This window comes from Neurospora tetrasperma (assembly GCF_000213175.1).
Source record: "Neurospora tetrasperma FGSC 2508 unplaced genomic scaffold NEUTE1scaffold_4, whole genome shotgun sequence".
Classification (NCBI taxonomy): Eukaryota; Fungi; Ascomycota; class Sordariomycetes; order Sordariales; family Sordariaceae; genus Neurospora; species Neurospora tetrasperma.
This window is the reverse complement of record NW_009799102.1, coordinates 1688928-1711514: the sequence shown is the minus strand read 5'-3', so window position 1 is coordinate 1711514 and position 22587 is coordinate 1688928. Positions and strand designations below refer to the sequence as shown.

At 51.9% G+C, this 22587-nt stretch overlaps 10 protein-coding genes across 10 annotated transcripts in view; 5 read left to right on the top strand and 5 right to left on the bottom strand.

Annotated features, from left to right (window-relative positions):
• The window catches only part of NEUTE1DRAFT_43821 (uncharacterized protein), a gene marked incomplete at both ends in the record, with an annotated part of 1896 nt that extends 1532 nt beyond the window's left edge, over nt 1-364 (top strand). The window contains one exon of the mRNA XM_009853254.1: nt 124-364. Within this exon, the coding sequence (XP_009851556.1) occupies nt 124-364 (241 nt within the window). The remainder of the gene's footprint in view (nt 1-123) is intronic.
• A 1213-nt stretch (nt 365-1577) lies between these two features.
• Nucleotides 1578-3770, top strand: NEUTE1DRAFT_83819 (uncharacterized protein; the record flags this gene model as incomplete). The annotated part of the gene is made up of 3 exons (XM_009853821.1): nt 1578-1637; nt 1842-1964; nt 2136-3770. The coding sequence occupies 3 exons, from the start codon at nt 1578-1580 to the stop codon at nt 3768-3770; spliced, it is 1818 nt and encodes a 605-aa protein (XP_009852123.1).
• An 816-nt stretch (nt 3771-4586) lies between these two features.
• Nucleotides 4587-5871, bottom strand: NEUTE1DRAFT_65136 (uncharacterized protein; the record flags this gene model as incomplete). Its single annotated transcript, XM_009853820.1, has 3 exons — nt 4587-4781; nt 4880-5204; nt 5809-5871. Coding segments are annotated over 3 exons (534 nt in total), but the record flags the coding sequence as incomplete, so codon positions are not given.
• Nucleotides 5872-6925: 1054 nt separating this feature from the next.
• On the bottom strand, nt 6926-8040 carry NEUTE1DRAFT_123044 (uncharacterized protein; the record flags this gene model as incomplete). Its single annotated transcript, XM_009853819.1, has 3 exons — nt 6926-7442; nt 7541-7553; nt 7636-8040. 3 exons carry the CDS (start codon nt 7798-7800, stop codon nt 7276-7278), a joined length of 345 nt encoding a protein of 114 aa, XP_009852121.1.
• A 344-nt stretch (nt 8041-8384) lies between these two features.
• On the bottom strand, nt 8385-9538 carry NEUTE1DRAFT_117369 (uncharacterized protein; the record flags this gene model as incomplete). The annotated part of the gene is made up of 2 exons (XM_009853818.1): nt 8385-8703; nt 8790-9538. 2 exons carry the CDS (start codon nt 9344-9346, stop codon nt 8640-8642), a joined length of 621 nt encoding a protein of 206 aa, XP_009852120.1.
• A 279-nt stretch (nt 9539-9817) lies between these two features.
• On the bottom strand, nt 9818-11950 carry NEUTE1DRAFT_83809 (negative regulatory factor; the record flags this gene model as incomplete). The annotated part of the gene is made up of 2 exons (XM_009853817.1): nt 9818-10941; nt 11025-11950. The coding sequence occupies 2 exons, from the start codon at nt 11948-11950 to the stop codon at nt 10413-10415; spliced, it is 1455 nt and encodes a 484-aa protein (XP_009852119.1).
• Nucleotides 11951-14231: 2281 nt separating this feature from the next.
• On the top strand, nt 14232-17863 carry NEUTE1DRAFT_123041 (uncharacterized protein; the record flags this gene model as incomplete). Its single annotated transcript, XM_009853816.1, has 3 exons — nt 14232-14541; nt 14613-16384; nt 16464-17863. The coding sequence occupies 3 exons, from the start codon at nt 14232-14234 to the stop codon at nt 17535-17537; spliced, it is 3156 nt and encodes a 1051-aa protein (XP_009852118.1).
• A 1455-nt stretch (nt 17864-19318) lies between these two features.
• NEUTE1DRAFT_101807 (uncharacterized protein) lies at nt 19319-20013 on the bottom strand (the record flags this gene model as incomplete). Its single annotated transcript, XM_009853815.1, has 4 exons — nt 19319-19381; nt 19441-19553; nt 19653-19770; nt 19924-20013. The coding sequence occupies 4 exons, from the start codon at nt 20011-20013 to the stop codon at nt 19319-19321; spliced, it is 384 nt and encodes a 127-aa protein (XP_009852117.1).
• On the top strand, nt 19997-20522 carry NEUTE1DRAFT_117367 (uncharacterized protein; the record flags this gene model as incomplete). The annotated part of the gene is made up of 1 exon (XM_009853814.1): nt 19997-20522. A coding segment is annotated over one exon (249 nt), but the record flags the coding sequence as incomplete, so codon positions are not given.
• A 293-nt stretch (nt 20523-20815) lies between these two features.
• On the top strand, nt 20816-22424 carry NEUTE1DRAFT_83803 (uncharacterized protein; the record flags this gene model as incomplete). The annotated part of the gene is made up of 2 exons (XM_009853813.1): nt 20816-21119; nt 21188-22424. The coding sequence occupies 2 exons, from the start codon at nt 20997-20999 to the stop codon at nt 21941-21943; spliced, it is 879 nt and encodes a 292-aa protein (XP_009852115.1).
• Between the last annotated feature and the right edge of the window lie 163 nt (nt 22425-22587).

The following is a 22587-nucleotide window of genomic DNA, read 5'->3' as shown; positions in this document are numbered from 1 at the left end:
TTACCGTTGTACTCTTTTTCGCAGATGGCCCTTGAACGCAGAAAGAAAGAAACCAGATATGCATTGACTGAAAGACAACCGCCCGCGCAGGCTCACTTCGAAGCAGACTACCTAAGCTAACAGTAGTAACCTTTTCAAGTGGACGTATCGTATCTGTTTCGAGGAATTCCCTTCTTCCTCTTTCGAACACCTGATTCCGGAAACTTCCTGCGCTCTGTTGGGAATATTGGCAGAGTCATCATCAAGCTACGCAGCCTTGGCGTTTTCTCGACTTCACACCACCCTCACCACATTCAACAAGGAATCGATTATGCAAAGACCGACCGACATCGGCAACCTGCTACACAACGCCCCCGGACTTTGAGTTTTGGGGATCAACCAGCCGGAAGCGAGCCAATCCAATATCGATGAACTTGTCTTCGATGCAGCCTGATAAGCTCGACGCCCATTCGCAACACAGAGTCATGCCTTTCCCCCTCGTTTAGGGCATTACAAAAAACAAAGTAGCATAGCAGACAGGCGCGGGCATCCTCAAGGCATTTCTACACTACACTACTGTATAGCATCACAGACAATAACCACCCACTCTGCCCTTCGACAGTGTACTTTCGCGAATGAGGTCGGAACAGAAGCATTAGTGCGAATAACTTCCAAGGTGCTTCCGAAAACTCCCGATAACTCAAGCGCCCGAGCGAAGAAGTGGGGTGCGCTAGCTCCTCAGCTAGTGTAGGTCGGATGTCAGACGTTCAGGAAGGCCGGAAAAAAAATGGGATGGAAGGCGCTAACATCTTGCACTACCACATACAAGCATTTTAACAGCATGCAGTAGTCTAGTGTAAAGACCGCGGTAGGGACAAGGGTCATAGATCAGTTCGCGCCACTCGACATGGGGAATTGAAGTGTCTCCGATTACCTCATGAAAACTAATGTACAGACTTTACATACATAGTACTACACTAGATGGCCCTGTCCTTGAGTTGTTCTCTTTTTTTTGTTCTTTGCTGTTTGCGATTTGTGGCTGGCTTTCCATGTCTGACCAGAGACGGCCACCGGACGAAACCAGGAGATCGGCGGAATAACTTCCTACCTAACTTTTGAGAGCTGGTGATGGTCAGCGACTTGCCGGGTATGTGTATTGACCCCAAAAAAGCCCCAGTAGTAACGCCATGTGCAGAGTGGAATGAGCGATCTTGAAGCTGAGACGTTAGGACATTTGGACATTTGCTCTACAGCGATGGTGGAGGCTCCTGCGTGAACTGGTCAGTGCAATCAGACCGAGTAAGTAAATACGGTAAATGATAAGAGTACCTAGGTACCTGAGAACGATGAGCTCAGTTGTTCAGGTTCCATGAAATGTTACCTTAACAAGTCACTTCTTAGGGCAGCAGTAGCAGCAGCATGTGTACACTATCTATACTACATAGCCGCATCCGATCGTGGGGTAAAGCTCAGATAGGGTACGTACCCTACTTGTAGCCTACACGTACACTGCGCATACGTGCTGGGTACTACTGTACCGGTGCTGTACCTCTAAATACATAATGACACGAAGGTTTGCTAGGGATCTCATCCAAAACATGGACCGTAATCTGGAGAAGCTGAATTCACGACAATGCACTTTACCACCGCTAAGGTTGGTTAGACGTCAGATTTAGTGTTCCATACAGAACCAATAAATCCATTCATCCTAATAATTTCCTCCTCGAATCTGTCATACCTTTGCCGTTTATCCACCGGCAATCATTGAACAGCCACGGCATCATCATCAGCGAACTTCACCATCAACGCGCCCTGGATAGTCTCGGAACCTCACGTTAAACTTTTCGCCTACGTATGCACAGCTAAACCAGGCAAGACGTCACGGTCCCAGTCGCAGCTCAAATTTTGCATGCGATACAATTAACGATTTTCCAACCAACACCTCGAGCAGTCCTGCAACAGAAGGCTTGTTAACAACAGAGCCAGTATGTTTTCCATCCTCCCTGACCTGGCCCCGCGCGACGTAAGTTTTGATATCTTATCTCTGCTCTGCTCTGCTCTGCTCTACTCAGCCCTACCATTCCCACATCACACCTGACCCCTCCAATCCTACCTAACACTCAATTTGCTTATCACTACTAACGCCAAACAAACAGTCCCACTCCCTCTGGTACACCTCCTCTCGCAACCCTCTCGCATCCTCAACCTCCAGTCTCCTCTCAGCCTTCGACCCATCCTCCTCTTCCACTTCCCCAGAGGGTCTGATTACTACCAACTCACAAACCAGCAACGTTATCCCTGGAACGACCACTGGCAGCAATCACGTCCACGGCCACAACAGCCGAAATGCTTCCCGCAACATTCAAGCCGCCATCATCGAGCGCTCCCTGCTCGGCCGCCTTCGCGCCGACGAGACGTACATGGAGCGCCGCAAGGCTAACGTGAGCAACCTGGGTAGTACCTGGCTGAAGCCACTTGGCGTGAGCAAGACGTTGTTCCAGATGCGCGAGGAGGAGCACGAGAGGCAGGAGCACGAAGAGGCGATGCGGCGCGAGGAGATGCTGGCTGGGGAGCTGGCGGAGGCGGAAGCGGCTGCTGCTGCTGCTGCTGCTGCTGCTGCTGCTGCTGCTGCCGGTGGTGGTAACATCGGTGCTGTTGTTGGTGTTGGCGATGGGAATGGGACTACGGTGTTGGAGGAGGTTGCTGGCGTGGAGGGAAGGGACGTGGGAAACACGAATAGAATTTCTGGTGGTGCTGATGATGGTGACATGGAATTGATGGGGGGTGATGATGACATGGATGAGATGGGAGGAAGGGATTTGGACGAGGACATTCCGGATGCGGACGAGGGTGGATTTGGATATGATGGGGCTAGCGATGATGACGACGAAGACGAGCAAGAAGAGGAGGAGAATGATCAAGCAGAGGAGGAAGAAGAAGAAGAAGAAGAAGCCACCACCGAACGAAACACCACCACCGGCGATCATGGGAACGACGACGAAGACACAGTCGAAGCCCCACAGGCAACATCAACAGCAACGGGCATCGGCTCCTCCATCCTCCATCCCCGCGGGCGCAACGACAACAGCAATATTCACCAGCAGCAACAGCAACAGCGCGAGCTAGCCAACGTGCGTGCCAACGAAGAACGCATGCGCGAGATGATGGCCCGCGGTGGTCTCCGGCCCACGCACGTCAATCTAGCCGATGGCGCCGCAGACGAAGATGACGACATCGACGAGGAAGACCAAGCCCACATGCTAGAAGAGGACGACATCATCGGCACTCACAACAGCGGAGAATATGCGGACGATGACGGAGGCATGACGGACGACAGTCTAGGCATGAACGCCAACCTAGATGACGACATTCCAGAGGCGGGCGAGGAGCGTGCACAAAGCGGTTTCTATGAGCATACCGATTCCGAGGCGGAGCTTCTTGACAGCAGTGATAACGAGGGAGGACAAGAGCAAGTCGGTACAGGTGCAGGCATCGGCATAAGCAGCAGTGGTAACGGTGGTAACATGAGCGGCAGTCACAGACGCGCTCACCGGGTTAGCTACGGACCTGGTTCGGCAGCGGGATCAGCGCGGGGCCAGCATCGCCGCGTATCGCTGCCGAGACAGCAGCAGCAGCAGCAGCAGCGGTTGTTGAGGACTAGTCTTGCGGGAAATGCCAGGCGGAGCACAATTGGAGCGCCAAGGAGCAGTCTGGATATCAGTGGGCTGTTGTCTGTTGATGAGAGTAGTCCCATGATGAGAAGCAGTCCAAGGGTGAGGAGGCTGCACTAGAATGAAGGTCCATGATGGTTCGGAAATAGAAACAAGGGAGGATCAAAACTGAAGAGTTCTGGTAGGAACGGTCGGCAAGCATCATTCAATAACAGGTCGTTTGAGTCTGGCGCATGGCGTCTTGGGATCATGGCAGTATGGGTAGCTACTTGGTGGCTTTAGAAGCAGGATTGAATAGATAATGTCCGTCAAAAGACAACTTTGATCTTCGTTACAGCATTGGTCTGGTCTATGCAGTGGTAGTGTACACGCAGTTCTGATTAACTGTCTGTTATACCCTCAATGACTATCCACTTCACGTCTGTGGGAGCCCATATATAGCTTCATGATGGATCAGTGGATTAAAACAGATAATTGAACCTAATTGGTTGGAGAACGGATTAAGAAGGATTAAAATAAATAGAAGAAAAAAAAAACCCCGAAAAATCCGACTCCTGACCCTACCCGAACGACTTAACAAACGCGAACTCCCCGGCGCCAGCATGCAAAAACCAAGTCCACCCGGAATTCTACCAAGCGCAACCCATATCCATGCCTTTTCTATCCCACAAGGTAGCCAGCCACTTTGACCTAGGACCTTCCGTTTTCCTCATCATCCATTGGTATCGCCCATCATTGAAGCCATATATATACTATCCCATCTTTCCTTTGCACATATAGGGTCTCTTTTCTCGTTTCCATCCATCTTGCTCAAATCGCTTTGCCCCACGCAGCAGCAGCAGCAGGAGGACCACTCCGCCGACCAACATGCCCCTCCATTTTTTTTCTTTTTCTTTTTTTCTTTTTCTCTCTTCCAAGTGGGTACTAGAGATACCTCACGTAAAAAAAGAGGAACACCACGGCAGCGAAGAAGGCAAGCCACACCCTCCACCCGACATTGGTCTTCTGTGCCATGATGAGCATTCGGTTCATGGTACCACGGAGTCGGAGGCGGGTTTGGTCGAAGGATTCGTTCATCTTCTCGGCGAGGGCGGAGGAGTCTCGAATTTCATCGCCGATGGCTATAGTCATCTGTTTGGGGGGGAGGGATGGGGTTAGTTGTTGGGTGGTTTACGAGAGAAGGAAGTGGGAGAGAAAGAGGAGAGCAGAAAGAGAGAACAAAAACGTACATCCTTCAAAATCTTGACTTTACCCATTATCCCTTCCACCTGCTCATCATTCTGGCTCTCGAGTTCGTTGAGGACTGCGTCGCTGTACTGGCCCCTCGAATTTGGAGTAGCAGGCCTAAACCCGCCCCTTTCCACCCCCAGTGTTGACGAGCTACCGTTATAACTCCCACCGCCACCATAGCCGCCCCCGTACCCGTATCCGCCGCCACCGCCATACCTGGCTGGGCTGGCGTTGGCTGAGCGGCGCTCGGCTGCGCTGGAGCCAGAGTAGCCCTTGAAAAGGTCGCTGCGCGGGTCGCGCTGGTGTAGGGAGGAATGTGCAAATCTGTACTCCGGAAGAAAAAAAAAAAGCGGACTAGTTGTTAGAAGGGTGTTTTCTTGTCTTGTTCGAAGGATTAAGGGGTTGGTGGGATGGGGGTTGTGGTGGGTGGTCAAAGTCGAATCGAGGACGACCCGGCGGCATGGGGGATGGATCGAGTTGACGCTTTCGGTTTCGCTGTCGTTCTCGCTCTCGTCGCCAGTGCTGCTGTGGTTGCGCCGCTGTTGCGACTGCATCACATCACGGTATTGAACTCGTATCGTATCCTACCATGGCACGGTTGGAGGCGTGTTGGCGAAACTCTGAAACCAGAGCGATGACGTAGTTGAGGCCGTCGCGCCATGACCAGGGGGGGCACGTCGAGAAATCGTGACTTGTCAAATCACCATAATATCGATAGCTGCTGCCTTTGGTCCGCAGATATCTTCCGGTGGCAATATCGTACACCCGTTCACCGTGGGCCGGGCATCTCGGTCGGCCGCTTCATCGTGTGTCGGTCGTGGGTTTGGTCGAGTTGACAGGCCAAGTCGCATTTCGAAATGGGAAAGGTGGCATTTGCGTGTGGTGTGGTGCAATGCTAAGACGAACGTACTGAGAGAATCGCACTCACCTGGAAGCCATCATGGAGAGCAAATTTAGGTCGATCCGTCTTCGAGAATCCTGGCAGATAAATGATAGCTAACTTGTAAGTATGTGGGTAGGTATTAAAGATGATGAATTGGCAGGTTCCATAGAGGTAGCGTCGGGCGGTGGGTGTGCGGGTGGTGAAGAAAGAAAATAAAGTTGAATGCCCGTGGACCCTTGGCCCCCAGCGCCGGCAGATCCCCCTTTTCTTTATGGGTGGTTGTTAGGCCTGTTTTGGCCAGATGTTACCTTGGTGCGCCGTCAAGGTACATAAACTACAACGTCAGTCCGCGTCTCGGTGATACATATGTAATGGCTAAAAGGTACAATGTTGTTTGTGCCGTATGATGCTGAAAAGGACACGTTGATCGAACACCTGGGTTGGTGTCACGTCTTCCTCTCCGAGAGAACTTGACACTATTTTCCCCAGTCCAACTGGTTTGTCAATTTTTCTCTATGTCGGAGGGTTCATGTTCGGCGTTGTTCAAAGTCCCTCCGAGAGGTGCCCGTGTTGCTTCCACTGATATTGGCCAATTGGGCGTTCAGCGTCTCCATTCTTCCTCTACCTTCTTTTTTCTCTCAGCTTGTCGCGTCAGCAATCAGTTGATCCGCGTTAGATTGCGCAAGGCGCGTAGACTTAGTAGGGACTTATCAAATCGAACCTAAGCCCAAATCCGAGACTTTCAGAAACGTTGAAGCTTTCCAAGTCGAAGTCATGCATTCGCACAAATGTTGGCGTCAAGAAAGAAGCTAGTGTACTGCGTAGAATACCCGGTGGATCAGGCCAAGATCGCGAACCTTGTTGGTGGCTGGTGCGATGCTCCGGTTCCTGACGTCTGCTGTGTACTCCAGAAACAGGACCGATATCAAATCTCGATGGTGATAGCAACTCTAGAATTCGCCGGAATATTACCTTTTCATAGGCCAGCCGTAGACATAACACCCCCTTCAGGCTGCCTCGCCCTTAGTTTACTGGCACCCCATCTCAATAGGACAACTGCCCTTGAGCTGACAGGGAACCATCCAATGTCTCCACTTATGGGGGTTAGGTTAGTGAAGACAAGCGATCAAGCATATTTTGATACACCAACGTACGTAGTATGTTGATACTTTCAGATTGGCTGACAGAAGAGATCGGTCTACCTGAACTGATAAACAAATGATCACTTACACCCTTATCATGTATTGCCAAATTCTGATTGTGGGAACTCCCAAAGCATTGAACCAAACAACCCCGAGCCCCAAAGCTGACATTCGCGTACATAAATAGGTCCAGCCAATCAGGCTTAGCAATCAGCCAAAGGACCGCTTACATCTCCAAGCTCGTGATCATCATAAACTCAACCACTGGCAGCGTGCAAAGCGCAGAGCCAACGGGGAAACCCAGGAACAAAGAAAACAAGAATTTGTTGTTGTTGTGAACCATCAAAGGAAATCAGAAGATAGCCTCGGACTACTCCTCCATCTCCTCATCCTCGGGCACAAACTCCTCATCGTCCTCCTCATCGTCCTCCTCGGCAGGCAGGTCCTGAGCGGCCTTGGCATAGTCGATCTCCTTCTGGCGAGTGCGGGGACCACTGATCACATTGCTGGGGTCGATCTCCTCGAGGTTGTCTTCCTCTGATTTTGTTCATGTTAGTTCCTGTACGTAAGCTGTTTTTGCGCGTTGTCACCCGTGATTGAGCGTTGGCTGATGGATTCAGATGTAATTAACGTACCAGCTTCGGGCTCCTGCAAACGGATGGGTTAGCACGGACAATGCGAAGAAGAGTGTTTTGAGAAGCAAGTTTGATGCCTTCAGAATTTAACTCACCTCAGTCTCATCCTCATCTTCATCATCCTCGTCGTCCTCTGCATCACCCATGGGGTGGTCCTCGGACTCAGCGGGAGCCTTGCCCTTGCCCTTGCTTTCAAAGGTGGTGTTGGCCTCGGCGGTGCCCGCGAGGGTGGTGTCGGTGGTACCGTTCTCGGTGGACATTTTCGAGATGGATTAAGTAGCAAAAGTGGTGATTATTGTCTTTATTTGCGCGTTGGCGATGGCAGATGGATCCGATCAACAGATTCCAAAAATGGTTATTAGTTCTTGTTAATGAGGCTGAACGCGACCAAAAGTTGGGTTTGTCAAGAGAGCGTTCCTTTCGCTTGAGAGGTGAAGTCAAGTGGGGAGAGAAAAGTTCCAAGATGTGATGTTGGGAGTTGGTGGTGACTTCCAAGGTGAAGTTGAACTGTATGGTCCGTTGAGAGAGCGACGAGGGCAGGCGCGCGCAGGGCAATGACATGGGAGCAGCGAACAGCTTCCAAGTACCCACTTTCCAATTATGAGGCGGGAGCTAGCTGTAGGATCCACTTGCCATCTGGCAATGGGGCAGTGTGCTAGCCGCGCTAAACTGTATAGACAAGTATCGCCACTGGCAGACAGTTGTGAATCGAGACGCAAGGGTACCTCTAGGGGCCGTGCAGCAGGCAGCTAGCAGGGCTCCTTGCTTCGGCACGCAGCGTCCCCGTCCAACCTGCTAGACACTGACGCAAGGGGCAGAGGAGTCACCAGCTGGAAGCTCAGTGATGAGGAACGCGACTAGATCGGAAGTCTCCCTGTACTAGGTACCTCTACAGTACAAACGGGTTATGAGAAGAGTACCTAGGTACCTAGGTAAGGTAAGGGTTTCAAACAAGACAGGACAGCGGGGAGCACTGCGAGAAAATGGCAATCAATACAACCAAAACGCGCGAAACGGACATCCTCACCCAAGAGATGAAATGCATAGCAAAGCTCTGTATGATGCTTGACCAGGGAAGGAAAACAATGTGGCCAGTCTATTACTTCCCATCGCCTCCGCCTCCCAGGGAGAGGACCATAACAATGGCAATAACCCACCAGTACCTGTAGTGCGGCAAACCAGCTCGTCAGCAATCAAAGCCCTCATCTCAGTGTTATCAGAACTTGGGAAGGGAAGGGATTCAATATACTTTTGTAAAAGGGTCTTCTCCTGCGGCACCACCTGTTTGCCCTCTGGCGACAGCACGACCGGCTTGTTCAACTCCGGCTGCTTGCCCTGCGCTGTGCGGACCACCACCGCTTGCGGCCCAAAGTCCCTTGTCTGTCCAGCATCGATCCTGATGCCCTTGAACGCGACGCCCAAGACGTGCCGGTTGTCATAGCTACCCTCCTGATTGCTCTCGTCCACTGATAGCACGATATGTGGCGCGTACCCCTTGCCGAAGTTTTCTGCCGATATGACCGACGTAGATGACACCCACTTCTTTTCCGCCTTGTCGTACACGCCGATACGTAGGAGCTCGTGGCCTCGCAAGTCGTCGAGGATCTCAGGCGCTTCGTAGGCAGACACCACCGGTGCTACCGCGCTGCTTGGGTCTTGTGCGGTGTCGTAACTGACTTCGGCGAGGAAAGATGGCACAGAGGAGGAGTTGACGGGCTGGATATAGATTGGTACGGTGATGACCTGAGCCGTTGCGGCCGTTGCGGCGACCAAAAGCGCCGACGCAAGCGACGCGAGAAGCCTCATGGCGGATCGAGGATTGTCGAGAGCTTGTCGCCCGTGTGGTTGCTACAGTCTTCCGAGATAGTTTTTGCTTCTGCTTGAAGGAGACGCAGATAGTCACCAAGTATGAATAGTGAGAAGATGCTGCTGTCGCGCGAAGAGAAGCGGACAAGTCATCAAGAATGACGAAAATGGAGCCACGGCTGGAGATGCTTGGGCCTCAGCTTGTGCTGTGGGTGTTAGGTCGGTCGTGTAGTAAAAGGTGGGTCCCGGTGTTGACCCTTGGCATAGGTTGCCCGTTTCTGCGGGTATTGGAAGCCTGGTGGGGTCTTCATCCGGTCCAGGACCGATCACGAGGGGCAGCGCCGGTTGAGAGGGCCCGACACCCGGTCTATAATGGAGGTTTGGACTTTCGCTACGTCCTGAATCGACACCGATACCGTTTCTGCCCGAATCAGTGTTACAAGACGTATCGATCAAGAGAAAAAGACATCTGACTAGAAAGAGGAAATCTGTTCTCAGTGGTATCTACCAAAAGTGCTATTCCTATAAGAGTGCCAGGTAAAGGAACAGCCCATTCATCTCCCCCACCCAAAAAAGATTGCTATTTCGCCGCGGTGCTTCATAGGACACACCAATCATCTCATATCTGTCATCCTGTCATAATCCCCCTCTCAACCCAGGCGTTGTAACTCGAACGTAGTGTTTGGACGGGACGGGAGCAATACTCTTCCAGCTTGAGTCCTTGCTGTCTTCGATAACCAAGATCACATTTCTTCCAATGTATCCACTCCCTCCATATAATTCCCGTTTATTTCCATTTGATATCCCATTGCTTCCGTCCCGCAGGCAGATTGCCCTCAGACAAGCCCCGACAATTCAAAAGGCGCCTCATAGTCTTTTGCTTTTCCGGCAGATACTTCCCGGTCGCTTTTGTCCGAATGATCTCCTCTGTTGATTTTCTTTTTTGCGCCCTTCGTTGGTTTGATTCCCTATGTACTCTATTTTTTTGTCTCCTGCCACGTCCCGTTGTTATACACCAGCTCCAGATCGGACATGACTGATCGATTTGAGCCGAAGAACACCTTGGTTACGTGGCATGTCTATCCCTTTGGCTTGAAGTCGTCTCCTCTTCCCTTTCTCCTCCTTCGCCGTTTATATCGTCGTCGTCGTCGTCGCCTATCGCATCGCTTTCGTCTAGCTCTTCATCTTCATCTTCGTCGTCTGCTTCTTCTGGTTCTGGACATTCCAGTATATATCCTGGACATCTGGCCACAAGTCCACCATAATATGCCACAAGGACGTCAGGGTCGGGCACGATCTTCCAGTCGACGCGGTGGAGGAATTCCAACTCGAGCATGTTAAGTTCCGCAACTCTGACACCTCCCACTCTCGCATATAGTGTGTTGGTCAAGAAGGAGTCTGAGAGCCCCTTGGCGGCAACGGTAGCGGCTGTTATGAGAAATCGATGAACGGTAAGTGTGTTAATGGTGAAGTCCGAGTATAGTGCGCAAAGGCGGTCGATATAATAAACCATGGAGAGAAGTATTGGTGGTGACAGATAGGCATGTTTTGCGAGTCGGTGGAGATAATCCAAAACCGATATTCCAGGTGTCGTTCTGCGAATTTTCATGTCAGCAGCTTGTCCTTTCATCCGCATCATGATCAGATCCAGGCAGTTTGGGGATTGAAGGCAGCCTACCGGGAGTGAAACCTCGTAAGGTTATGACGCTGCCCCACTTTCTGAGCCGCTTCGTCGTTAAGTTCAATAAGCTCGCCCAGCATGTGCGCAATAAGCACAACCAGGTCTTCGACCGGACAGTGCTCATATCGCCGGGACACAATTTTGGGCGCTAATCTCGCGCGCTTAGGGGAGTGCGGACCGCTTTGCCCGGTGCTCGCCGCTTCAACTTGGTTGTGGGTGACGTCGCCTTGCGAGTTTCTCCTCTTCACGGGGGTACCTGTCTGAGGAGTATGTGACAACGGATGCGGTTGGGGCGCCGCTGAGTAGACCCCAGGAGTCGGAGGCACCGCCACGGCCACTGTCGGGCCATGCGGAATGGGAGCAGCGGTAGCTTCTGATGTGGAGGCCAAGGCCGAGGCCTGCTCCTCGTGGGAAGCCATGAGCCCGACGGAGTTAGGTATATGTGAAGGCCGGGACTCGATTGAGCCTCGGGCGACGGCTTGGTTGTTCGAGGAAGAAGCGGCTTGACTAGAAAGCAGGGCGCCGGTCGTGTAATCCATCGGCTCCATGGGCGAGTACTGGGCCGCTACATCGACGCCTGCCCAGCGCTGAGGCCGGGACGAGGGAGGGAAGCCGAGGCCGGGGTCGGAGGCTACAGGGGAGGAGGTGTGGGAGGCTACCGGTGCTGGGCCGTGTCGTGACTGGATTGAAATGGGAAGAGAGGTGGACGAAGTGGCGGGGGCGGTTGCGGATTGCCGGCGAGAGGAGAGGGCCGGGATCCGGGATGCTGCTTCTCGAAGTGAAGGGGTAGGGGCATAGTGGAAGTGACCATGGGGAGCGGCGCCGCGACTCGGTCTCAGAGAGGTTGCGGCTGCAGTCACGGTCACGGTCACGGTTGTTGTGGGGGAGGTTGCGGCTGCGGAAGCGGGAGACCGAGTCAGCATCACAAATCCCGGCCTCGTCCGCCTCGCAGGGCGAAGCAGCAAGACACCGGAAGCGGGAAAGAACTGTGGGAGGTCGTGGAGTCCCGGCGTGGGCCCGAGCCGATGGCACGGTCGCTAACAGTGGGGCATTGAACAGGGTTGTGTCGGGTCCGTCGTCGACGAGCTTTTCCTCCGTCCACACAATCCCACACGAGGGTTGGTTCTGGACCGCCTTTTGTACAAAAGGTGACTAGGTACATACTCTATGTACAGTCATTGTGCATGAAGTAATTCGGGACAGCACTTTGTAGAGGTATGCATTTACAGGGCTCATGCCTCTACAGTTCCATATTCCATACCAAGATTTCCTGCCCGCCCTAGCATTTAACCTTTGAGGGACTTTAGGGTATTGGCGTAGAGGTAGCTGCTAGACTAGGCTTTAGACGCTCCCTTAAAAAGGGCGCCAATAAATGCATACCCACCAATTTGGGAAGCAATCTGACATGCAAATAGCAGCTATGTACACTAGTTGCCCATATTGAAGGATTGCGGACGGCGAGCTGTAAGCATTTAAAGGATGTTACGCATCTTCAGGTGTATGCACGAGCAGGTGTCGGATGGTGCTTGAGGGAGACAAATGAGGGTTTGAATAGGTGTCGTCGAAGAGAGAGAAGGTTGGTGAAGACCGCGTGGCAGGCAGTACTAATTGTCAGCACCAACAAGACGACTGCGGCTTGACTCTTGAGAGTTCGTAACACAAAACACGACGAGAGAGGCCAAGTCACGTCCACTTGAGGTTTATATATACTCCTGTTCTCCAGCCAGCTATCGAACTGCACGAAGGCACAATCATGTCATCGAGCCAAACGTACGCTTGGCGACGCAAAATATCCGATATGTCTGAGTATGGGGCAGAAAAAGGTTATAGTCCTCATGCGTCTGAGAGGATTGAAGGACATCTCAAACCACAAACCTTGAGCCAAAACTAAAACTGGGGATAAGTACTGCGTACAGCTGGCAAAATCAACCACAGAACATGTAGGTACCAACCGAGGATCATCAAAGTTGCATACAATCGAGCAAAGATATTATTGAGCGCCATGGACCACTCTTGGGGGAAAGGGCGAGGATGATAGGAGAGTACCCTGGGTACCGAAAGTTAGGTAGGTACCTAGGTACCTCTAAGGTAGTGTTACAAATGTCATTAGAGTTTAGGTACGACCTACCGCCTGGATGACAGCATCAGGATCGCGCCTGAGCTGTACACATTGTGGATATAGTAAGTTGGATAGTTCAAGTTGGATAACAGCTTCTTGCCTCTATGAGCAGCCCGCTCAATACAAATAATCAAAGAATCAAGGGAAAAAAATGTGCGGTACTTAAGAGAGGGGAACTGCCCCTGGAGCTGCCCGGAAGCGGGCTGCCCTGCTATTCCAGTCTTTGGCCTATACACTACCTATAGTCCTATACACATCGCGTGTAGTTAGAGGTACCAATGTTAGCGCACCCAAGCGCTAGGTACCTACCTACTACAGCTACCCTGGTGAGTCCCTGCCTGTGTGCATTTGAGGGCACGTCAACTCGAGAAAGGAAGGAACCGCCCCCGCAGCAGGCCCGGGCCAATCCATCCGTGGCCGCTCGTCGTTCCCCGCCACCGTCATTGGCCGTCTCCCGTACACCCAGCGTTGGACCTTCCGTCTCGTCATTGGACATCCCAATGTTGGACCTCCAAAGAATAATTCATCGCCGTCCGTTCTTTTCGCCAACACAGATGCCAAACACCACCAACACCAACACGCTGTCGCGCCCATTCCATTCGTTCCTTTCTTCTTTCCCATATCGACGCACGAGCTAGTATAAGTTAAGAGAGCGGCGACCGCCCAAACGCCCTTTTTCTCCCGCCGAGTCTGACACATCTCTCATCGAACGTCGTATCCACCTCTCCATCACGTCAATCGGCCGTCCGTGCAACTCCCTCCCAGCTCAACCCAGGTTGAGCCGTAGCAATATCGGCGACTTTACCAAATAGCTTCACGTACCTATCCTTACCAATACGCAAGTCCAAAACTCAGTCTGGTTCGCGGCAAAATCGGCTCTGATTTGCCTAACTTCAAGTCAACCACTCCGAGGCCGTTATACCGCGGTCTACAGCTTCCGGCCAAGTTCCCTCCGTTGACAAGAACGAACTCATAGCTTCGCTGGGAATCACATGGCCGAACAGGGAGTGTATTTATGACCGACCCGACCGATCGAACCACAAGTTATTACCAGCATCCTCACAACATTGATATAATACCCAAACATGGCGCATAGTCAGAGTCCCCCGGCTTTGCTGTGGCAGATTCAGAATGCTAGGAACCATGCCGAGCAGATTGAATTCCTCCGCCAACTCAAGGATGGGGTCATCGGTGATGTCCGGGCCAAGGAGAAGTGGGTGAACCACGGAATACTACAGTTTCTCGTCCATCTGCTTCAACAAAAACCCACAGCGCAGTCGCCCTCTGGTCTGGGCAGTAAGGAGGCTTACGCGCCCATCAGCCAGACTACGGACTTGCCGGATGATGATCGTGTGCGGCTATTGGCTTTGCAGCTCATCGCTAGTTTTGCCAAAGGTACGATGTGTCTCCTTAAATTTACTGGATATCGCAAAGCGTCAGAACCCTAATCGAGAGAGTTGTTACAGGTGGTCCTTCGTTTCTTACCCCTCTGAATGCCGTCGGAGCTGTTCCTGTTATTTTGACATATATTTGCCCGCACAAGAACCCCGCACAGCTTGTCTTGACCTCTCTGCGTGCTCTGAGCGACATGACAGAGGCTGCCAGTCTCTCGTCAAGAACAAGTATAGAGGCTACGGCTGCACTGGCAAAAGCTCTGTTTGTACCTCGCTACATCGAGTCCTTGTGCGCCATCCTCGATGCAGAGTCTGCCTCTAGCATAATACAAGAGCAGAAATGCCTGGTTGCGAGTCTGATAAGTCGGTTGTGCAAGGAACCGCGGTATCAAGATATGCTTGCCGACGCCGGGGTCCTGGATGCCCTGGCTACCCTGCTTGCCAGCTTCGTGGTTGCCCGAGGAGAGGTCCTGCCGTTTACCCTGGACACGCTGGAGAGGGAGGGCTTGGCTGCTGTAATACCACAGCCTGCTCCTCGAGGACTAAGTCTGGCCCTTATTTTGGAAGCGATATCTGTTTTAATAGCAGACTCCCGTTTCCGAACGGGTCTGCTGCTTTGTTCGCCGGCGATCATGGCAGTACTAACCAGTAGTGAGATCGGCGAAAGAAACTCTCAAATCTATCGTACATGGGAACTGCTTAAGAAAAGCGGCCTTACTCACGGTCGGCCAGTCGATCGCTCTGCTCTCGACTACCTACTTCCGGCTGTTCCAGTTACGACGCCGCGATTTCTCTTGTCCCAACATCACCCATCATTCCCGTCTACGGGGAGGTCACTGGAGACGCCTGCAAAACACGGCCGGGCTACAGCGAGGTTTACGACAGAGGATCGGGAATGGCTTGTTGGTGGTGGCGATACCGAAGAACCAGAGAGCCCGCTAATACCATGGTTGATCCACCTCATGCGATCTGGCACTAACGATCATGAGAAGGTCATGGCTGCATCCGTACTTGCATCGTTATTTAAGGGTGGCTTCACGAGCCCAGACCGAGAATTTTCCCTCAGCGTCCTTGTCGTTCCGGTTCTTTGCCGTTTACTAAAGGACTACGAAAGAGAGAGAGGCAAGAGCCTAGATGCCATTTTTGTCGATTCGGAGACTGCTATGGCATGGGTCATCTTGGAGCGGACACCAGCTGTCTTAGCCCGGCTTATTGCGGACAGCGTGTTCCTGCAGCAAGTTACGCGTGATAGCGGAGCCCTGAAGCTGGCGTGCAAGCTGTTGAAGGATTCATATGAGCCCACGGCAATCCCATCGCCCCCTAGGCCTTGGACGCCGAATCCTGAAGAGAGACAGGACACTGGAGATGATAAATTTTCGACATGTCAGCTTGGGCCACCGGGTCAAGTCCCATTGTGTGCGCACAAAATCAGGATGAGAGAGAGCTCACTTAAACTCATAACATCCCTGGCCACATTCAAGGAAGAGTTCAGAAAAGAAATAGTTGAGCAAGACATACTACCAAGTGTTGCAGAGTCACTTTCCGAAACGCCACAGAAACCGACGCCGCCCAAGGAGAAGCCAAAAACGGAGGAGGATGGTACCGTTCCTATGCATCCCGCTGGTCATTCTCCCTATGGGCAAAACCCAACTTCGGTATTGATCGCGGCATGTCACGCTGTAAGAACACTCGCACGATCGGTCAGCAATCTTCGAACAGTCCTGGACGACAACTGTGTCGCTATGCCCATTTTCAAGCTCTTGAAACACGTGGATATCGATGTTAAGATTGCAGCCTGCAGCGTGATCTGTAATCTGCTGACCGAGAGCAGCCCTATGCGTGATGTAAGTGGTTTATTTGAAAACTTGATTTTCCATTTTCCCCCCTTTCTCCGGTTTTAACAGTCTACTAACAATAAGTTAGCCTCTGATTAAAGCTGGAGTCATCGGCGTGCTCTGTCTATACGCCAGATCTGACAATGCGGGACTGAGGCTCAATGCCTTGTGGGCACTCAAGCATCTCGTTCACATGACGGACAGAGATACCAAAAAAAAGTGCCTGGAAGAACTCGGGCCGGGGTGGCTTATTCAATTGATATGCGACGATACGGAAGACGAAGCACTACATGCCCGAATTATGGGTGAACGTCGACCTTTAACAGACGCGGATGAAGATGAAGTGATGGATACGGATGACGGCTACGCCGAAGCAACTGACGACGTATGGCAGTGGCAAGCCATACACCGGAAGGGACCTGGCTTCGATTCGACGCGCATGCGTGTTGCCGATGGTATGCTCAGGGCATTACGTGAAAGAGAATTTGATGAAGTTCGAAAGGCGCGTGAAGCCGATCTCGCGATCCAGGAACAAGGTCTCGACTTTATTCGCAATCTCATCGCCATCCCTCAGCAACCGGCCCAGGCGGAAATGATTGACTACCTCTTCAGCGAGCTAGGCCAAGACCGCCTCTTCGATATATTGGCGTCCAAGCTTCGGGTCAAGATTCTCCGTCCGTTTGCCAGGCGCCAGTCTTCCAGCTCGGGGACGCCTGGTGGTGGAGCAGGGTCGGGAGCATCAGGCCGCAATGTCAGCATCGACTCACGTGTACTGTACCCGCAATCCAAAATCATCGTAGCGGTCATCTACTTTTTGACACACATCGCGGCGGGAGTTCCTCGACACAGACAACTCGTGATCGCCCAAGAGGAGCTGCTCAAGCTGTTGGCCGGCCATTTCAACAACAAGGACGTGGATGTGCGGCGGTCATTGTGTCATCTGCTCAAGAACCTGGTATGGTGCGACGGTACGGAGGACAGGCGGGGCAGGGATCTGCGGGTGTTTGAACTTGAGAAGCTAGGGTTCCTGCAAAAGCTCGAAGGCCTGGAGCGGAATGATGCTGAGCTGGATGTCAGGGAGCGTGCCAAGGAGGCGGCTTCTAGCATCAAGGGGGAAGCGTGTGAGGGGCCCCAAGTACCTCACGGCCGGGTAGATTACTAGGCGCAAGACACCCAACGGTTGCAAAAACTATGGCGCGAACTACCACAGGCAACGAATTCGAGCTCTTCGGGTAATTGGGCGACCTAGTCAATCAGTTTGGGGGGTATTACAGTCCTGAAAATACATGTAAGAGCCGCCCGTGGGCTTCTGGTCACGGTATTAGTGAAAGTAGATGAACGCCCCGGGAAGTTGAGGGAGACAAGACAGCAGGGTGGTTTATGCATAAGCGGAGTGCAAGCAGTGCTTGATAGCATCTTTCAGAGTCAACTTAGATAACAGTGGGAATGGTTTTGTTCATACTACAAAACAGGTGCAGAGTTTCTTGATTACTTCTGCTCTCCTGAAGTGTGAATGCCAGGAAGTTATTCGGAGACTCGTCGGTTTACCTCGCAACACTATTTCTTCAGCTAGGTGAATAGGCAAGCTTCGAACAAAGTCCCATCTGGTAACATTAGCATCAAAATCGAACAAACTAGAACCACGTCCTTATGACCATCGAGATGAATGGTCTCGGACCATGTCAACAGCACATCCCCCCACCCCCACCATCTACGCGCCCTCCTTTTCATTTTTCCTCTTGTTTCTTGATTGTTTGTTTGTTTTCGGGATACCGCATGCGTAAAGCTACGTCAACGACGCAAGCCTCGAAAACCTAGCTCAGCAATTACGTCCTGTACCATATCCGACATGGTAACACGAATGATGGAACAGAGAGTGTTTGAACAAGGTTGGCGGGCAACCTATTTCTTTGATCACTGGCACTGATGATGCTTCAAGGGCTCCAAGAGTTTCGAGGAAGGGGGTGAAGACCGTTCTTGATGTTATCGAAGGTGTGATACATGTTACAACGTGCCGTCAGAGTGACATCCACGTAATATAGGGAGCTAGACGCAGATCCGTTAGGTGCATGGCCCGGGCGATTGAGTCGGGTGTAACGATATCATACCGTCCGCTCTCGATATTACTTCGAGCAAGAACCTCGAGTTACCTCTGAGGCCAACCCGACTATGTACGCAAGTATCGTTGGCTCTTATACTCCCTTCCACTTTATATGACGTCAGCCATTAGATTGCTCTTCTTGTCTCTTTTGATTTTGCCTTTGGAATTTTTGGGCTTGAAATGGGCGACTGAAATACTTTTCGTTTGTAGACTGGACCATGGTAGAGGCATGCTCGGTCCGAAGACGCGAGAAGCCATCCATCAGACGTTGAACAAAGACCAGAAGGTGCTGGAAGTGTGGATTCTTCGACGTAAAAAGTGGGGATGAAGTGACGTTCGGCACTTCCTTCGGTGGGGTGATGACAAAAAACCGGGGCCGTTCGGGTCGAATGGAGTGCGGTGCCTGCGGCTCGGCGCGCAGGGCTGAAAATCTTGTCCTCGGCAAGGGTTCGCCTTGGAACCTTGCAAATCCGGAGTCCACTGACTGTGGAACTTTCTTTCCATTCCATCCGCCCGGGGGAATGTTGGGGCATGCTAACATGGCCCTATCGGTGAGGAGGGCATCATCCTTTCCTTCTTACACTTTACATTAGATTGTTTCCATGATCGTGAAATGGAAATATTAGAACATTGACCCCTCGTGGTTTTCGCGATCCGAAGATGGGCATGGGTGTCAAAGATGTCTTGTCTTTATGGAATGGAACTTTCGGCTCTTAGAAGCTGGATTTGAAATCACGTTGGCAATATCGCGTGATCTTGCAAGATCCGTCAACCTCCAAGTTAGTGTTCGTTCCATTTACTCAACATTTTCGTCCTGCAGGTATTGGGTCATGTTTTGACCCTCATGATGGGTTGATAGGACGCTGTGATTCCGACCTTTCCGATGCGATGCCTGGCCGTGTCGACTGACACACTTCCTATGCGGGAGGGTGTGCCCTGAACGCAGGACGTCACCTCACCTCACTGTCGTCTGGTTCGAATGCTTTTGGACATGACGGCAACGTTGATATGACACTAATGTCTGCCGGCATTTGGGTAACTTGCGGCAGCCACCCGCCGACCGGTCGACGATTACCACTTTCCCTCACACTTCGAACGTTGCATCCATCATGGTGATTCAACACTGCAGGCGTCCGATAGACGAAGGGCGCCAGGGTAGGTTGAGTGCGAAACGACACGGAAGCCGCGGGAGTTTGATTTGAAGCTCGCTTGACCGGGCAGTAGCAACAACAACATCAACCGACGTCTCCGGCCCAATTTGAGTCCTCAGGACAACAAGGAAGGTACGTAAAGGCTGTCACGATCCTTGTCCGAGTTGTACCATGACGGCCGACAATCACGAGCTCCTCCTGCCCCGACCACGCTCCGAATATGCCCATGTCACCAAGTGACTCCAACAGGCCAGGACAGCGGATTTTGAAGGGCTGGCCATCAATCAGTCAGTTACACTAAAAATGCCGTATGCCAAGACAAGCCCTTGAAGCCATCCTTCCCTTTTGTCATGCAAGGAAACGCAATTATCGTACCAGTCCGTCATCGTCGTTGACAACAAAACAACGTTGGGAAGGGAAAACCCTACTTCAGGTACCTACGCAAAGCCAAGGCGCAAGCAAGCTGAGGGCACACACGGACAAGTCTGGTTATACAATGCAACGAAGAATAAGAAGAGAAAATGTGTGTGTTCTGCGGAGCAGATAGTCCGGCTTTGCTGTATCATTCCGTCACCACTCCCATCTCTTTCAACACCTAGACGTGCCAAACAATGTTAGCTGAGCAAAGCTACCTCTGTACTGTATACGGGGGTAGATCGACACAGCTCGACAAGCCAATCGGCGGGACAAGCGAACTAGTGTCGCGGCCAGCGTACATATGTTGGACGGCTCATGGAGTGGATTTGCTGTTGGGAGGTCAAGGAGCTTGAAGCTTATCTGGTCCTCCTTGTCCAGACTCGGTCATAGGTGGATCGGCTGTTGTCTTCACCACCCTTGTTTGGTTGCAGGTACCGGTACGTCTTCCTTTCGCAGTCACGTACCTGACTACCACTCTAGAGTTACTACCCTATACTACCATAGAAGCTCGGTGCGCCGGCACGGCTGCTGTCGTTCCTCCTTCGTCCCTTCGCGTTGACGGGACAATGACGCCGGAAAACTCGGGTTTCGAGAACTTTCTGATCAAGCCTTCACAAACCAAGTGATGTGACTAATGTTATCTCCGGGCCCTGCAAGCAAATGTCATTCAAACATTCAAGAGAGACCAGACCAGAAAGCACACATCTCTCCAGCCTGCATCTATAAAATTCCAGTCTTGCCTACACCCAACCCAATACCTCTCAGTCCATCACCAGAGCATCAGCAACAACAGAGTTCGTACAACACTTCAACGAAGCATACACTTCTCACCAACTTTGGCCATCCTTTTACTGGGCAACGAGGAAATCGACGAGTTCTTTCACTCCCGTCTAGTGTACGACATAGCATCAGCAACCGTTATACCTAAGTGACCCGGATCATCGGAACCACAATGGCGATTTTACTCCCACGCAACGACGTCTTGAACGTCCATCCCGCTCCTCAGGGCCAGCATCTGAGTGTGCACGGTTCGGATTGGCTTTGGGCTGCTACTGCCCTCTTTGCATTTAATACAGTAAGTCTCATCTCATAGGACCTTCCTGATCATGTTCCTGTGCTGACTTGTTTTTTTTCCCAAAATAGCTCGTCCTATTTGCTCTCAAATTTAAGGCCAGTCGCGGTGAACGCCTGTGGCATTACATCTGGATTGTCACCAACCTGGTGGCTACCTTCGCCTACTTTGCTATGGCGGCTAACCTCGCCTGGGATGTGGTCAGCCAAAGGAACCAGGTTCGTCAACATGGCCCTACCCGTCAGATCTTCTGGGCCAAGTATGTTCTATGGGTCGTCTCTTTCCCAGCGGCTATCCTCGCCATGGGCATCCTCTCCGGCGTCTCTTGGGCTACCATCGTTTTCAACATCTTCCTCTCTTGGATCTGGGTCATCGGTTACCTCGTCGCCGCCTATGTTCCTTCCAACTACAAGTGGGGTTTCTTTGCCTTTGCCGCTCTTGCCCACGTCTTCCTCGCTTTTGAGACCCTGTTCCGCGCCCGCAGCTCGGCTAACCGTGTTGGTATCAACCGCGATTACACGATGCTCTCTGGCTGGACCAACCTCTTGTGGCTCCTCTATCCCATTGCCTGGGGTGTCTCTGACGGCGGCAATGTCATTGGTGTCACCAAGAGCATGATCTTCTTCGGCATTCTCGACGTCCTTTTCATCACCACTCTCAGCTACGCCTTTGTCGTCCTCAGCCGCCGCTGGGACTACAGTCGCCTCAATATTGCCTTCACTCAGTACGGCCGCGTCCCCATCACCGGTACTTATCCCGAGAAGCATGCCACCACCGACCACCATTCCGGCGTGACTGACCCTCACACTGCTGCTCCTGCCGTTTAAGCAACGCACTACTTCGCAGGGTCATGATATGACCCATTTAGGTGTACGGTCTGGCCGCACAACTTATGATGAGCCTCTTCCAGCCTGCTTATCCTTGAATGGTTGAGCACCTAGGAATGGGAGACATATGTACACGACTTCTTACGACGACACGCCAATGTGCTTCTTTTAATGTCCGGTTACAGTTTACGTTTGGTTACAGTGCACAACGATACACTACATCCGCTCGTTTTTGTGTTTTTGCTTGGGATTTTGATGAAGGACGATAGAGGTCATGATTTGGGATGGATATACCACGAAAAGGCGGTCAATTGGCTCCGGTGGAGGAAGGATGAGGTGAATGGAATCAGTCGATATCACTACGGAATTGAGACGCATGGTGGGGTGGCTGTTAATGTCGGGTATAATGGAGCAGATGGGGGAGGTATTCCATGCTATAGACAACTCTGTCAAATATCTAATAACATGATTCGTTTGAAAGAAAACTTATTGGGCCAACGGGGAGACAGAAAGCTCTAGAGACGCGCTGGGAGCTTGGGAGACGTAGCTTAGGCGGCTTCGCTACGTCTACACTTGCGCTACAGATCTTCCAAGTTCATGATGCGGATGCCGTAAGGTATGACAGAGATGAGGAGGTGCAAACA